The sequence below is a fragment of the Narcine bancroftii genome, chromosome 6 (assembly GCF_036971445.1).
Source record: "Narcine bancroftii isolate sNarBan1 chromosome 6, sNarBan1.hap1, whole genome shotgun sequence".
Classification (NCBI taxonomy): Eukaryota; Metazoa; Chordata; class Chondrichthyes; order Torpediniformes; family Narcinidae; genus Narcine; species Narcine bancroftii.
This window is the reverse complement of record NC_091474.1, coordinates 164,710,404-164,725,190: the sequence shown is the minus strand read 5'-3', so window position 1 is coordinate 164,725,190 and position 14,787 is coordinate 164,710,404. Positions and strand designations below refer to the sequence as shown.

Below are 14,787 nucleotides of genomic sequence, written 5' to 3'. Positions count from 1 at the left end.
GAAGTGCAAGACTGTACACTTTCTAACACTATTTCATTTGCCACTTCTCTGTCCATTCTCCTAATCCAAGTCCCTCTGCTTGTTTCCTCAATACTACCTGCTCCTCCACTTACCTTTGTATTATCTGCAAACTTGGCCACAAAAACCATTAATTCCATAATCCAAATCATAAAAAGTGGCCCCAACACTGACCCCTATGGAACACCACTGGCAACTGGCAGCCATCCCTGTATTCTAACTCTCTATTCCCTCCCAGTCAACCAGTACTCTATCCATGCTATTATATTTCCTGTTATTCCAGGGGCTCTAATCTTGGTAAGAAGCCTCATGCGGCACAATTCTGAAGAGTAGTTGATCATATTTATCACAAAAAGTACAATTGTTTGGAATTAACCTTTCACTACAACACATTTTGTGCATGCAATTTTTTTTTAAGTTCCAAGATGAGCATTCTAAAATTTTCCACCACATTACTGAAAAAGCTGAAATATATAGCTATGCACTGCTTAGTGTCCACAATGTGTTCTGTGAAACTGGGCATTATGCGATATGGATGTTGTGCGAACACCATACGACATATACTTAGCAAAGCTATATGGGACACTGAACTTATGCTAAATTACATTGTTTAATTTTTTTTCACTTTTTAAACTTTTATGTAAACACTTTCTTAGCCTATATCACACACATTTTTAACAAAGAGGATCAGGATCATCCACATCACTGTTTTCCTCAGTGTCCCACTGGAAGAGCTTTAGGTTGAATTACCTCCATTGATGAACTGTCACTCCAATGCCTGAAGGACCTTCTTGGGGAGGTGTTGGCTTCTTCAGGAATATATCCAGTGTTGTTTGCCTAGTTTGTTTTTTTTATTTTCTTCATAAATTTCTTTATAAGCAGCAAACACTGCATGTGGATTCCTCTCTATCAGTGCTTGGGTTAATCTTTTCAGCAAGCTGTTAAGGTCTGCAAAGAATTTGGCTAACCCCTTAACAGTGAACCTCTTCTGCACCTGTTCTCCTTCTCCTTCTACAGTTTCCTTTCCCCTTGCCCCTTCTTCAGCTATTTGCTCTTGCTCTAGCTCCAGCAACTCTTCATTTATTAATACTTCAGGAACCATCTATAGGAGTTCTTCAATGTCCTCATCATCTGTCTAGGTTCAGATTGTTGTTTACCAAGTCGACAACAGCTCTATTAATCCTTGCAATCTCATCATCTTTTTCAAATCCCTTAAAGTCATGCACATACCTTTCAGACATTCATTTCCAGAATAAGGAGGCCTCATCCATATTAAAATTTTGCTGGGGAAAATTACCTCCCTCTACAATTAATTTAGCCAAGTTTTCAACAAATTCTTCTGCTGTCTTCGCATCAACACTCGCAGACTCAACACTCACTTTCACATTATGCAACGAGAAATGTTATTTGAAGCGCTTGAACCATCCAGAGCTCGCACTAAACTCAATATCGTCGTCTGATCCTGCTTTTTCTTCAAACATCTGGAACAAGCTTCACGCCTAACCAGTGAGAGGGATTCGCTTTTGTGTTCGGTCCTCAATCCATGTCATTAGCAATTTCTCCTTACCTGATATGGGTCCCTCTCTCATTTTCGTTAGCCATGTAGCTTTCAATGGAGCCGATCCTTTAACAGCTTGGAGAGTATTTTCTTTTTTTTTGAGGATTGTCGTGGTTGTTGAGTTTGACATTTGACATGCCATAATGTTGAGCAATAGCATTCACTGTTTTTCCACCTTTAATAAATTCCATATTGATATTTCTCCTTTGCTTCTTGCTGCTGCTATCACTAGCTCTAGTTTTGCTGCATTTGGAGGCCACGATAGATAGAAAGTACAGTTACACCTACATTTATAGGCCTTTGCTACATGTGTTAGAGAAACAAAGAACATTGCTGGTGGAGATTAGGAAATACAGAAATAGAGAAGGGGGGAGGAGGATCTATTTAATTATTTTCTCTGTTGGCTGGCAGACTTACAGATTAGGAATCGGATGTATACCAAAGCAAAAATGCCTGGGCTAGACTGCTAGAGACAGAATCTGGAAGGGCTAGGAACCTCCAACACTTAATTACTCATCTATTTCTTGAGAGCAGTAACCTTCCCCTCTCTCACCCAAAGATAGGTAAACAGTCTGGTTCAGGTTATTAGTTTAACTTTTATATTCTCCAAGACCTCTCCATTACTTCTGTGAGATAAAATTCTAAGTATTATTCCAGACTGGGCAATTTTTTCCTCCTATACTGTGTAAACACTCCATTCAAGTGCAATATATTTTAAAAAAGGCAACATGGCTGGAGTTGCTGCAGTGGCAGTGCTGCCACTGGTGCAAACCCGGGGAGAGAAGAGAGTGAAGACACAGCAGTACCCTGCAAAGTCCTACTGCCAACAGCTCTGAATCGGCTTTTAACAGCCTGTTAAAGGAGCTCTCGGTGTTTTATTTAAAATCCCATGACTATGGGGTTTGGGCACAAGATGGCGGCACCTGTGTTCAGCATAGAGTTCCAGATCTGGGGGAGCAGCAGGCTGGCGCAGGGCACCAGTAACTGGAAAATCATGGACCCCCCCCCCCCCCCCCCCCCCCCGTTAAGAATGAGAAACAGAGAAGATGACCCCAAGGACTGCGACTACGGGGGCGGACCTGCAAGGGGTTCTGCAGCTGAAGGACAGACACACAGCAAACTGTTAGTAACTTGCAAGCAAGGAACCCAAAGAGTCTGAGGGCTGCTGGAGACTGGCTCATGAATATCAGGTATTGGAACCGGGATTAGAGAGGGTGCTGAGGGCAGGAAGGGCTCCCAAATGGTCCTGGGTGCTGAATACTACTTCATTGTGTCAGAGGTTCAGATCTGGGCTCAGGTTGCTGATGGTTTGAACTAAACTGAAGTCTTCTGTGATGGTAGAGGCTGCAGAAGCACTAGAGGTGAATCCAGACACTCAGCAACTATGAGGGGACTCTCTTTTGCTTTTCTTTTTCTAATTGTAAGGAACACCAGACAATACTAATGGCGAATCTTTGCCTTCTGGCAAACTAAAGGCAATTTTATGTAATATTACATTTCTGTTTTATTACATAACAATAATCTGATCCGAGCTGATACAAGTAAAAAAAATTTCCAACTGCTGTCTCAGTGCAAATCTGCCACTATATAGGAAAAAGACATGCCCACTAAATATATATATATTTTTTTAAAACTCAGTATGCCAGCACTCCGGATTCTAAATGTTGTGAGCAAGGCCCTTTCTACAAGTTCCCCAAATATGAGTGCCACACATAGTCAAAGAGAGTTTAAAGTCAATGACTGTATGTTTTGGAAATACTGAAACCATGGTAGCAAAATACGCTTACTCAGCAAAGTTTCTGCACTAATATGCGAGCAATAACTGTTCAAGCTGACTTGACACTTATACCTACCCAAATGAACAAGTCACCACCCTTAGACAATGTGTAAAAGCAAAAAGTAAAAATTATGCAAAAATAATTAAAGCTAGATACATTAGGTTCAAATTGTAAAAAGCAGCCATTCAAAGCTTCCTACATGCAGTAAAATCTTTTATGTATTAATGTTTTAGGTTTCTATATTACAGAAAATAGCTCTAAATAAAAGGGGAAACCAATCTGGGGAGTGTGCAAGGAATGTTGATTTACGTGACTGATAACCACAAGAAAATGGACTCACCTGAAATTCCAAATTATTAGAATTATTTGTGATCACTTTCTCTTCACCTCCAGTCTCCTTTTTAGTTCCTTACAATAAACAAGATAAATTTTAGAAATTACTTGTCTAGTACAAAATGGAATAGGAATTTCATTCTTTTCAAATTCATTTTTTTCCATCTGTAATTATTGGCACTAAAAAGGACTAAAGTAGCAAGAACCAGAAATGATCCAAGAAACAATTAACAAAGAGGACAAAAAAATGTGCATGTACTGCTTGGTTTTTACAAAGTGTTTCACAATTCAGGCTATGTCCAATCTTTATGCCTGACATTTACTTCCCCCAAACCCATTTACACATGATATGTCTTTGACAGGTCACATTATGGAATACAATAAAATTGCAGCAAGAAAAATTTCGAAGTTGGGATGTGGATGTGCAAACCTCTAGATATTATTTTAAGGACATTTTTAAAAATAACATTTATTAGGGATAATGGAGTATACAAACTGAAATGCATCTCACTCTGATATTGGTTTATGGCAAAGAATCCTTGGAGAAGATTGGCATGGCCGGCACAGTTGGTATAGCAGTTAGCACAATGCCTTTACAGCACCAGCGATTGGGACCAGGGTTCAAACCCTACACTGTCTGTAACGAGTTTGTACGTTCTCCCATGTCTGCATGGGTTTTCACCAGAGGCCTCTGTTTCCTCCCACCATTCAAAACGTACAGGGGGTGTAAATTGGACAGCACGGACATGAGGGCTGAAATGGCCTGTTACTATGCTGTATGTATATAAATGACTTTACAGAAGGAATAATCTCTCAGCCATCCTTGAAATGACACCCACTATTAGCTCAAGGCCAAAGCAAACTTAACAAACAACACACCATGTTCCTCCTGGACAAACTTAAACCTAACAACACAAAAATTGATTTCACCCCCACCTCAATATGGTTCTCCTTGTTTTGGTCTCTCCTTTATCTATTTTTGAACTTACTTCCCCCAGCTTTTCTTCACTCCTCTCTCTTCCCACCACCACCCCTTCCCCCACACAAAATACCAAGTGTTTGCTCACTCGATCTGTCTCTTCACCCCTCTCAATTTCTGTACTATCACCTCTGGTCTACTCCCTCAGCTTCTTACCTTTATATATGTAATATCACTTGCCTATCTCCAGTCTTGATAAAGAGCCCTGACATAAAATATTGGCTGACCATTTCTACACATAGCAGTCTGATCTGCTGAGTTCCTCCAACAATTCTTATCTACTTAATCCCCAATCTGTGCAGCTTCTTAAAAAATTTGTTTTTGGTTTGGCCTCATATAGCTAAGACACTCCTGAAATGCAGGATACAATCCAAAAGCTCAGGCTAAAAAATCTCAAGAGCAACTCATTTTACCTCTATTCCTCAATGATGGCTGGCTGCTTCTCTCCCTGCATGCTGCCTAACCTGCCGAGTCCCTCCAGCTTTTCGGTTTCATCGCAGTATTATCCCTGTTCATTCAAACTCAGTCCTGAGTAAAGTTAAAGGATATCTGCACTTTTTTCTATTTGAATGAGCACATCTGAATTTGCTACATAGTAATGGATGCAAGTAGGAAATTCAGAATGAGCACTGAAGTCAATGTACAACCTTCACAGTATCAGCAGAGACTATATTATAGACAGTGGCTTCGTTCCAGCATGTTTGTGGCTTTTTTTCTTAACACTACCCCTGCGGTCTAAAAAGGTCCAACACGAAATGGTGGGGTCATTCCAGTCCCAGCTTTTTTCTGGCAACAGGTGTAGAGTTAGCCCCAGAATGCCATCTTTGTAAAAGGCGAATCTGGCAGTGACCAACACATGTAAGGAATAGGACGTTGTGATGACGTATAATGTGTGCAACGCATCAGTGCGAAATGTGAACATTTTAAAGCAACAGTCAGGATTCAGCATCTAACAGTCACAAAGTCTGCAAATTGGGGGGGGGGGGGGGGGGGGGTGGCGGAAAGCTCCATATCCTCCAAGCTGAGGACAAAATTAAGGGTCACATTATAGGAACAGTAAAGGATAGCCTGTAGAGAGATGAAGGAGATGTGACTGGTTATGGACCTCGAGGACGTGGAGGGGGAGTGTCTTCCATTGGAGGTGCAGAAGACCCATGAGGAGAAGCTAAGGAGATAGGCGCAGAAGATGAGAGCACAGGAGTCCAACAGGCGTGAGTGGGCTGAGGAAATGCATGGGTTTGGCAACATGTCTAAGGGCCTCCAGCGTGAGCTGCAGAACCAGGCTTCACTTATGTGGGAAGTAGTTGAACTCGTGTCAACTACCACCCGACAGCATTCTGTTCCCACTGTACTACAACAAATCGCATGACAGTTCCATGCTCCTGCACACCATAGCCAGTACTGTTCTCCAGCACCACAGCAGAATGACAGCATGCAACACACAGACAAGGCGTACAAGTCACTTCAACCACCTTCTTCCTTCCTCCAGCTGCTGGAGTGATGTGACAGTTACTTTAGGACATGGTTATTAGTGTTTTGTATATTTGGACAGTTGTAAATAGTTCAACGTTTTGAATTAAACCTTTTTATTGTTGTTCACATGTTTCCTGTTCACTACAAAATGTGCAATATACATTTACTAAAAGTGATTTGCTTGCTTAAGTTGCTTACAGAGGGGACATAATTGCCTTATGGATCACCTGGTGACTGTGCTCGTGCACCCTGATAAGTAATTCACTCAGGCTCCTGAGGAAGATCAGGTAGATCAGTGATCCACTCTGACAAGAAATGTTCCTTGTTGATCTCACATATATTGTGTAGAATACAACAGGCAACAACAACATCTGATACAAAATTGGTACAAATATCAAGTCACTTGGCCAGGCATCTCCAGTGACCTTGGAAATGTCCGAAAGCATTTTCTATCACCATCCTTGCAGAGGTCAAACGGTAGTTAAAGCTTCTCTGATGTTGATCGAGTACATGGTGGTTAGTGAACCCCTTCATTAGCCACTTCCTGAGGGGGTAAGATGGGTCTCCAATTAGATGCATGTGGATTTCAACTCCGTTAACAGTTTTAGATTTCTGTGGGCAGAGAAATGTAGATATATAAGTATTTTATGTAACCTCTGAAATCACAATCAATTTACTAATACTTTCTAGTGGCCCTTTTTACAATAACAGAATAGAACCTGACCCCTGGACTTGCAACAAGACTTATTTGAAGTAGAGTCAGTCAGCCATTCTTTCAGTTTAACAGATATATGTTTCATTGTCATTGCATCCTATATGGTTACATTTGACAAAAATAATACGATTGATTGACTGATCCACAAATACATCCTTGTACAGTGGAGTACATAAACTTACTTCAAGTGGGAAGTAGTACCCGCCTTTATCTTCCGCTTTTCTGTAGATGGGTGAGTTGGCTAAAACACAAGCATCATGGGTGCAACCAGGTCAACCCACATACACATCTATGAAGCTGTAACAACAAAGTCTGTTTAGAATGACATATAAAACACATTAATTAATAAAAGCAAATAATTGTAACTCAGGCTGTGATCCTTACCGTTGGTTGTGGTCAACAACAGCTTGAAGAGTGCCAACCTTTCCGATTGTAGTAGGCTAGTGTGTCCTCGGGGAGGGGGTGATGGGTCTGATGAGAAAATGTGTGCCATCAATGGCACCAGCACACATTGGATACCCCAGTTCTGCAAATCCATCCAATGACATGCAACCACTCGGCAGGTCAACAAAATGTTTAAATAGGACCTTCTTCAAGGCTCCAGTAACTTGGCAAACCAATAAACACACAGTGGCCACACCGACACTAAAAATACAACTTATAGATTGATATTACATGGGGTAGCATACCACCACACAGCAACGGTGAGTGTCAGCCGAGGTTCCATAGGTTGTTACCAGCTTGTCTTGTGCCTCAGGAGTGGCTCAATGGCCTCAAAAATGGCCTGAGATGTACAGAAATGACTCAGCCATTCATCTTCATTAAAATTGTTGAGGACATTAGACCAGAACACTGGTCTGTGTGGTCTCTCTCTCTCCTCCACATCTTCCTATCCGAAAGCAGCACAAATTGACTCAAGAACAAAATGCCTCCGACCATGATTCCAAGGTCCGCACACCTTTCTGCCTCAAACACCTCTCTGCTTTTCTTCAATTTCTCCTCCAATGTATTTCTGATCACACAAACACATTCCTCGCATGAAATCTGAGCCTTTTTGTGCATCATAAAGCCGTGTACCACGTGCAGGAAACTTGCTTGCACTCGTATGTCCAAAGCACATGTTTGACATCACACTATACGCCGACACTGTTGAGTTAACGTCTCACCTCTTTTGCTCCCAGAGTGCCGGGTTGCTGTGCAAAATGACAGTGGCCCAGCATTATGCCAGTTTTGTTCGGTTCTATGCAAACGAGCAAAGTCGGCTTAATGCCAGGTCTTTCTTATGGCAATATCACGGGATTTCTATGTAAATATCTCTAGTGTCTAAGGTGACTACACATTTAAAAACAAAAACCCATTACAAGTATTTATGGGAAAAGATTTTCCATGAGTGCTGGTGTTAAACATGCAACACTGTAGCATCCAAGTAATGCACTGTACTTCAGGTCCAAAATTCAGCTTCACTGCTAGATTCAAAATTACTCAAACAAGTTTACTAAAAGAAAACTATATTTGCTTTCAAGAAAAATACAGATTAAAATGCAATCTCTAATAAATTATGTATAATTATCACATCCAATTTACCTTGTGACCTTGTCTTATGTTTTGATTTTAACAACCTCTTGCTTGAAACCTCCACAGCAGAGCTTATCTTGTTCTTTTGTGCCATCACAAGAACTGAAAAAGTGCCACAAATAAGAACATAATGCCAATAGGTCTTAAATAATGATGACCACATATAAATGGATGGATATGACAGAAGTGTTCAGTTATACAAGAATTTTCTAGAGTAAAATAATGAAGCATTATGATCTGGAGCAGCACCAGAAAGATAAATGTAATGTTTGAAGGATGTTCTCTTCTCCTCCCTTCCCCACCTCGTACAGTTATTAGGGTGATGAATAATCACTGCAAGCTACAATTAGAGACACGACAATCAGATCATCGAAAAAGCAAATAAAATTAAACATTAAAGGGTACCTGTACTAGAAAAATAACTTCTTCACTGCTCCAAGAAAGAAAATTATCTGCTTAGCAAAAACAAAAGTTTTCTCTGCAGTTAATGACACAGAAGATACCACTGAGATTCACAGATGTTATTTAGCAAATATCATTCCCCTTCTTTAGCAATGTTAAATTTCTTAGAAACACTGCTTAGGCTTACAGTCAGCAAACAGTTCAGCTTTCAGAGATTCTCTGAGCCCAATTCTAATCTTACCTGAGAAATGCACTTTTCAGCAGAACACTGACATCAAGAGATCGAGGTGTTTAAGATAATCAGAGGGATAGAGTTGATGTGGAAAGGCTTTTCCCATTGAGAGTAGGAGAGATGGATCCAAGAGGTCATGGGTTGAGAGTTGACAGGCAAAGGTTTAGGAGTAACATGAGGGGGAACTTCTTTACTCAGTGAGTGGTTACTGTGTGGAATGGGCTTCTGGGAAAGGTGGTGGAGGCAGGGTCAATTTCGTCATTTAAGAAAGAGTTGGATAAGTATATGGAAGGGAGGGGGATGGAGGGATATGTGCTGGTAAATGGGATTAGAGCAGGGTACTTGGATCATTGCGGACTAGAAGGGCCAAATTGGCCTGTTTCCGTGCTGTAATTATATGGTTATATAAGTACCCCTACTTATAACCAGCTAGAGATCATACTCGTATGTTCCTCATTTTTAATCTGAGAATATTCTGATAATAAACAATTCAGAAAGTAAGTTCTTTAACAGGACTCAGTGTTATGCCCACAAAAAAAATGTACACTGTAATTTAATGCTCCCAATAATATACAACAGTTGCTCAATGTGTTTTGCTCTGCAAATAAGGTCAATCAAGTCATATTTTGGAGACCATTTCAGTTAATTTTTGAGCAAATATAGCACATGCACAATTAAAAAGCCACATCTATTTGTTTTTCCTCTGTCCCCTTTCCAAAAATCAAAAAAAAAAATGCATGGCCATGGTTCCTTCTTACACCAGCAGAAAGAGATGCAGAAATTCAAAATTACAAGCCAGTGTCAAAGTAATGCATGTCATAGTTTACAATTGATTTTCTCTATTCTTTCATTTTTTTGAAATGCAAACATTGCTGGCATGGCCATTCTAAAATTATGTTTGCCAAAGAAGATGTTAGATGAACAAAGGACTTCCCCAGTTTTAATGTCCCAGCATCTCCCTCTCAACTGAAAAGCCTACTCATGTTCGTTGTTTAGGTTCTTAAGACTAAAAGCTAATTCAGAGAAGGGGGTCAATCACCAGCCAAGAATGTGTGCCCCCTTGAGAAATGCACATAGTTAGGTTAGAGAAATCTGGCAGAAAGAGAAGGAGAAAGACCATTATTAAACAAAGTAGATTGAAGATGTATGTATGAAGGTGTTAGAAAAATTAACATTACAGTACTACTGGAAAAGAACAATTTACCATTCAAAACAATAACTGTCAAGCATCACAAGAATATTTTCAGTTTTAATTTCTGTGACAGAAGCACAATGTTTCAACTAATACCTATTATCTTCTCAGAGAAATGAAATTTAGAACATCAGATCTATACAGGATATTAAACCATGTTGCTTTGTTTTCAATTTGGTACTTCATCTGTCAGTATTCAACAGCAGCTCACATGAAAATGTGCCTCAATAATATTTTAGAAATACTTTATGGATTAGTGAATTTAAAAAAAAATTAAATGTTAAGAGTTAAGAAAGAACATTAATAAATTGAACAAGTGCTCTCAGAACTTTTTGTAACATTACCATTTTCTGTCATAAAAGAATCTTTAACATTAGAAATATTGTAATTCAATCCAGCATTCTTATTTCAATGATAAAATATTTTTGCACAAATTAGACCAATTATTTGCTTTCAACTCAATAAATTCCTAAACAATTCTATCCTCAGCTTTTCTCTCTCTCTCTTCTTTCGATCTTTAGTTTGGTTTTTCTTGAAATTCTGTGCAACATTGTTTCCATTTACATTGAATTCAGTTCCTATTGCATAGATTTCCCATAATTTATTAAGGGAGTACTTTAATACTTTAATTGTGCTCTCCACTGAATCCCTCATTAGGTTTGCCATTCTGTTGCACTACCAAACTTGCTTTGAAGGTCACAGGAGATTGGTGCTCTTGCCCCATCAACAGCCTTCAAAATTAGTGAAAACAAATACCTCCCTCCATACTTGTGACTGCTGCACTCTAGTGGGATGCATACTTTCCATAATTAAGTTCTGCATATTTAGACACAACTGGTGATCACCTGCAAAGACAATTCTTCCCGAACTCCTTACTAGTACCTCTTATTTCCTGAAGACCTAACATTGGTCAAATTCTCATCTAGATCCTGCTGTTTGGCAAAAATCACTCGAAACACTTTCAGTTTCCACAAATGCTGATAACATTATCTGACTACCACCTCTCTTGACCTTGGTACAATCTTTACTGGGATGATACTTGGTGAATGAAATTTTGTCCAACTACATATTTGGAAAGGTGAAACCATTCAGTCACATCTTCCTGGATCAGGCTCACTATTTGGAATCACTGTCTGCTGTCCTTGCCTGTCTGCTCTCTCCTCTTACTGTGTGGAGAGCCAGCACAACCTCAAGTCGGATGCAGGATTGAAATGGTAATTGGCTCCCAGGTGATACAGTTCTGATCTATGACAGGCTTTGGCAGAAAGCAAAGATGGGTTTTGCCTTGCATCAAAGTGTGAGAGTTTTATGATGTTCATAAAAAATTCTTTAAAACATTGAAAAATTAAAAATAATCACTTACTCTATTAAGTATATCCGTGGGGATTTTTTTAAAACACAAGTAGGACACCGGATTCCAAAATGACTTTCGAGCCACATATTAACACATGACTAAGGCTGCCTATTTTCATCACGGTAACATCACAAGACCTTATCCCTGCCAAACCACATCCCTCAAAATTTAACTCAGTGCAATGTGAGAGGGCAGTGGTCATCTACAAACTGGAGGTCATACAAAACACTGCCTTCTTAATTTGCTCTAAATTCCTGTTCACCCATCATCCAAGCACACCGATTGTCATTGAATTATTTGGTGACTTCATTTGCCTTTATAGGGCAGGCAAAGCGTTTTAATTATCTTGCATACATGACAATAAAATGAGCTTTGAATTAACATTGTTTCCATTAAAAACAGCTTGATTTAAAAATTGTCCATGGTTTTCAAATTATTTCACATTCTCAAATATGATTTTCTACACTCCTTACAACCCTGTGAAAATTGTTCCCAATTCTGGCCATTCAACCCACAAACTTAAATTGCCCCATCACTGATACTTATGCTTTCAGATCCAAGGGCCTGAACACTAGAATTGCTAAATGCATTATTCCTCTTAAACTTAAATACCCTACTTTGACCAAGCATCAGGCCATCTGCCACACTCTCATTTCCAAGGGTTGCATTTATATTTTGTGTGACAAGTGTTCCTATCAAGTACACTGTGATCGTCTTAAAAGCAGCTTAAATCCAATTTATTCTTTCTGTAGTTTTTTTTTCCAGCTTTAAATATTCAGTTTATGTTTGGGGAAATAACTTTACATGCATATACTTTTCCTAAACTAACCATCAATGGATTTAGTTTCTCTTCCTGTTCACCTGCAATACATACTTTCAAATATTTTCCCTCCCAGAAGTCCTTAAATGTCATTCTACTGCCACTTTTACTTTTTGGGTGTCCTCCAATTGCTATCCATAGCCCACTCATCGATTTCCTTTTTCTGAATCAAGTGTTTTCTACGATGGATTCAAATCACAAATGATAAATTAATGAAGTACTCACGTCATAGAACCAAGACTCTCTTTGCATTGTAGCAACATTAATGCTTCACCTTAATGCTACTAAAGAAGCAAAATAAATTCCAATCTTTATTTCTGCATTTCAATGACTCCTGCCAAAGTTTGAACAGAGCAGGTTAGCATGGTAATTTTTCAATTACCCTCTTGTATGAAACATCATCAGAAAACAGCTTCTTTAACTGACAAATCAAAAGGCTCCAGTTTAAAACTCACATCGGGTGGTCCTTTCCTATCCCTTCAGCACCTTCTTGAAATTTGTAACTCTGGCCTCTCATGCAATCCCATGCATGACTGGAGCTCCTCAAGATTTAGCTCTATAACCAAAATGTTGGCGACCTACAAAACTCTATCTACAGCTGTGTCAAATTAGATCCAACAACTTTGCATTAGATAATCCTACACAGATACAAGATCTTGTTAAATGAACGTCATGATGTTAATCTTACATTCAAATTAACTCTCCCCAGATTCACCAATTCATCTCCTACAATAGGTTTGCGAATGAGAGGGGAAGCATGCGCTCCCAGACAAAATCTACAAGATCACAGAGAGAATGTGTGAACTCCGCATAGACAGTTGCCATGATCAGGATTGAACTGGAGTCTCTGGCACTATGAGACAGCAGATCTATTAGCTGTGCCATTGGACTGTTCATTCTGGATGGATCCAATCATCATCATTCCAAAGACTTCATCAACAAGTCTTTGCTTTCAAGGCTAGAGAATGACCCTTGTACTCAAACAAATGCACAGAGAGTGAGAGCGAAATTTTCAACTAATTACCATGACAAACAAGATTCAGTGATATTTTTCTGAAATAAGCACCTTTATTCAAAACAATCAGTTGGAACTTTGTTGCAGAGAAATCAGCTGGTTCTTCCCAACCCTATACAGCAACCCATACATCAACAAATCAAAAAGCCACAATACTCAAAGGACACAGATGTAACCTGAGGTGGATAGTGAAGTTTTTAATGTTCTCATTTTGGGGAATGAGGCATAACTTCAAATAACAACAATTTGATTCGAGCCTCGTTGGAAATTTTGCTTGCTTGTCACGGATATATCGCGTATTCTTTAAAATTCCCCCCAAAAGATGTACAGACAATTGAGATCAAAAGTAATAAACAAACATGTCTGCCCAGCTCCCGCACAACATGGGGACAATGCAGATTATGGAGGGAAAGCAGCTGGGCACCAAAAAGACAAACTTTCAATCAAAAGAAACCAAGGAGCTTCGCAGTCCAAGGGATCATTTTAAAATAAAGCAAATTTTCAAGGTTGAAAGGCAGACTTTTTTCAAAATAAAGCAAAAGTACATTCCTCTTCTGCATCCAGCTTTCATCTACAAAGACCCCACGATCTCACATATTTCTTCAAAGCATGTAATCATTTTTTAAAGTCCCTTCAATAAAAATGGCGTGAACAAGGAAGCCGCCTCCTCCACTATATCCAGAAACTAAGCGCAAGCAGCAGCCCAATGACTTAGACGTTTCCCTGCGCCTGCATATGGGCGACGGGTGATAACAGAGTCAGAAGGGCCTTTAGTTTCCACTGCATGTTTGAAAGCGTAATTACAATTAAATAATGGTTGAATTCTGCAACCACAGTACCTTCCAAATCGCAAGCGCTCGCTTCACTCTGACGTCGCCGCACCAGGGCGAAGGAGTGGCTCCGCACGACACTTCCGCCAACCCTGCTCACTCACACCGGCGAAGCGTGTGCCTACAATAACAAGGAGCCAGAGTGAGTGAGGAGGAGTAGGAGGGCGTCTTGACCAGCAATTACCACGGGCAGGAGGATGAAAGAACAAGATGCCAGCCTTTAGAAGCAGCGAGGAAAATTATGGCAGATGAGGAAAAGTTATTCTCTCAGACGAGCAAATAGAAAAACTGAAAACTATCAACGCTGGGATAAACTAGATTTTTTTTTACAATAAACTAATGAGATAGAGCAAGTTTTTTTTTTAAAAGATGAGATAAATGATGACCATGATTGTCATTTGTAAGAGGTGGAGTACAAGAATAATACGGTATTATTAACTGGACAAAGTTTTGTGGCGAACACATCCAGCACCAGCTGGGTGGATGCATGTCTTTGCTTGGTTCGGACACGAG

General features: G+C 39.7%; 1 protein-coding gene across 2 annotated transcripts in view; it reads right to left on the bottom strand.

Annotated features, from left to right (window-relative positions):
• znf512 (zinc finger protein 512) overlaps nucleotides 1-14,333 on the bottom strand; it is a 59,257-nt gene extending 44,924 nt beyond the window's left edge. The window contains exons 1-3 of one of the 2 annotated variants that reach the window (XM_069886579.1): nucleotides 14,284-14,333; nucleotides 8,439-8,531; nucleotides 3,695-3,762 (exon numbers count right to left, since the gene is read on the bottom strand). In XM_069886579.1, the coding sequence (XP_069742680.1) occupies nucleotides 3,695-3,762; nucleotides 8,439-8,523 (153 nt within the window). In that variant the 5' untranslated portion in view covers nucleotides 8,524-8,531; nucleotides 14,284-14,333. Of the gene's footprint in view, nucleotides 1-3,694; nucleotides 3,763-6,564; nucleotides 6,752-7,036; nucleotides 7,536-8,438; nucleotides 8,532-14,283 lie in introns of those variants that run through there. The other variant, XM_069886578.1, reaches the window with a different exon arrangement.
• Nucleotides 14,334-14,787: the final 454 nt, after the last annotated feature.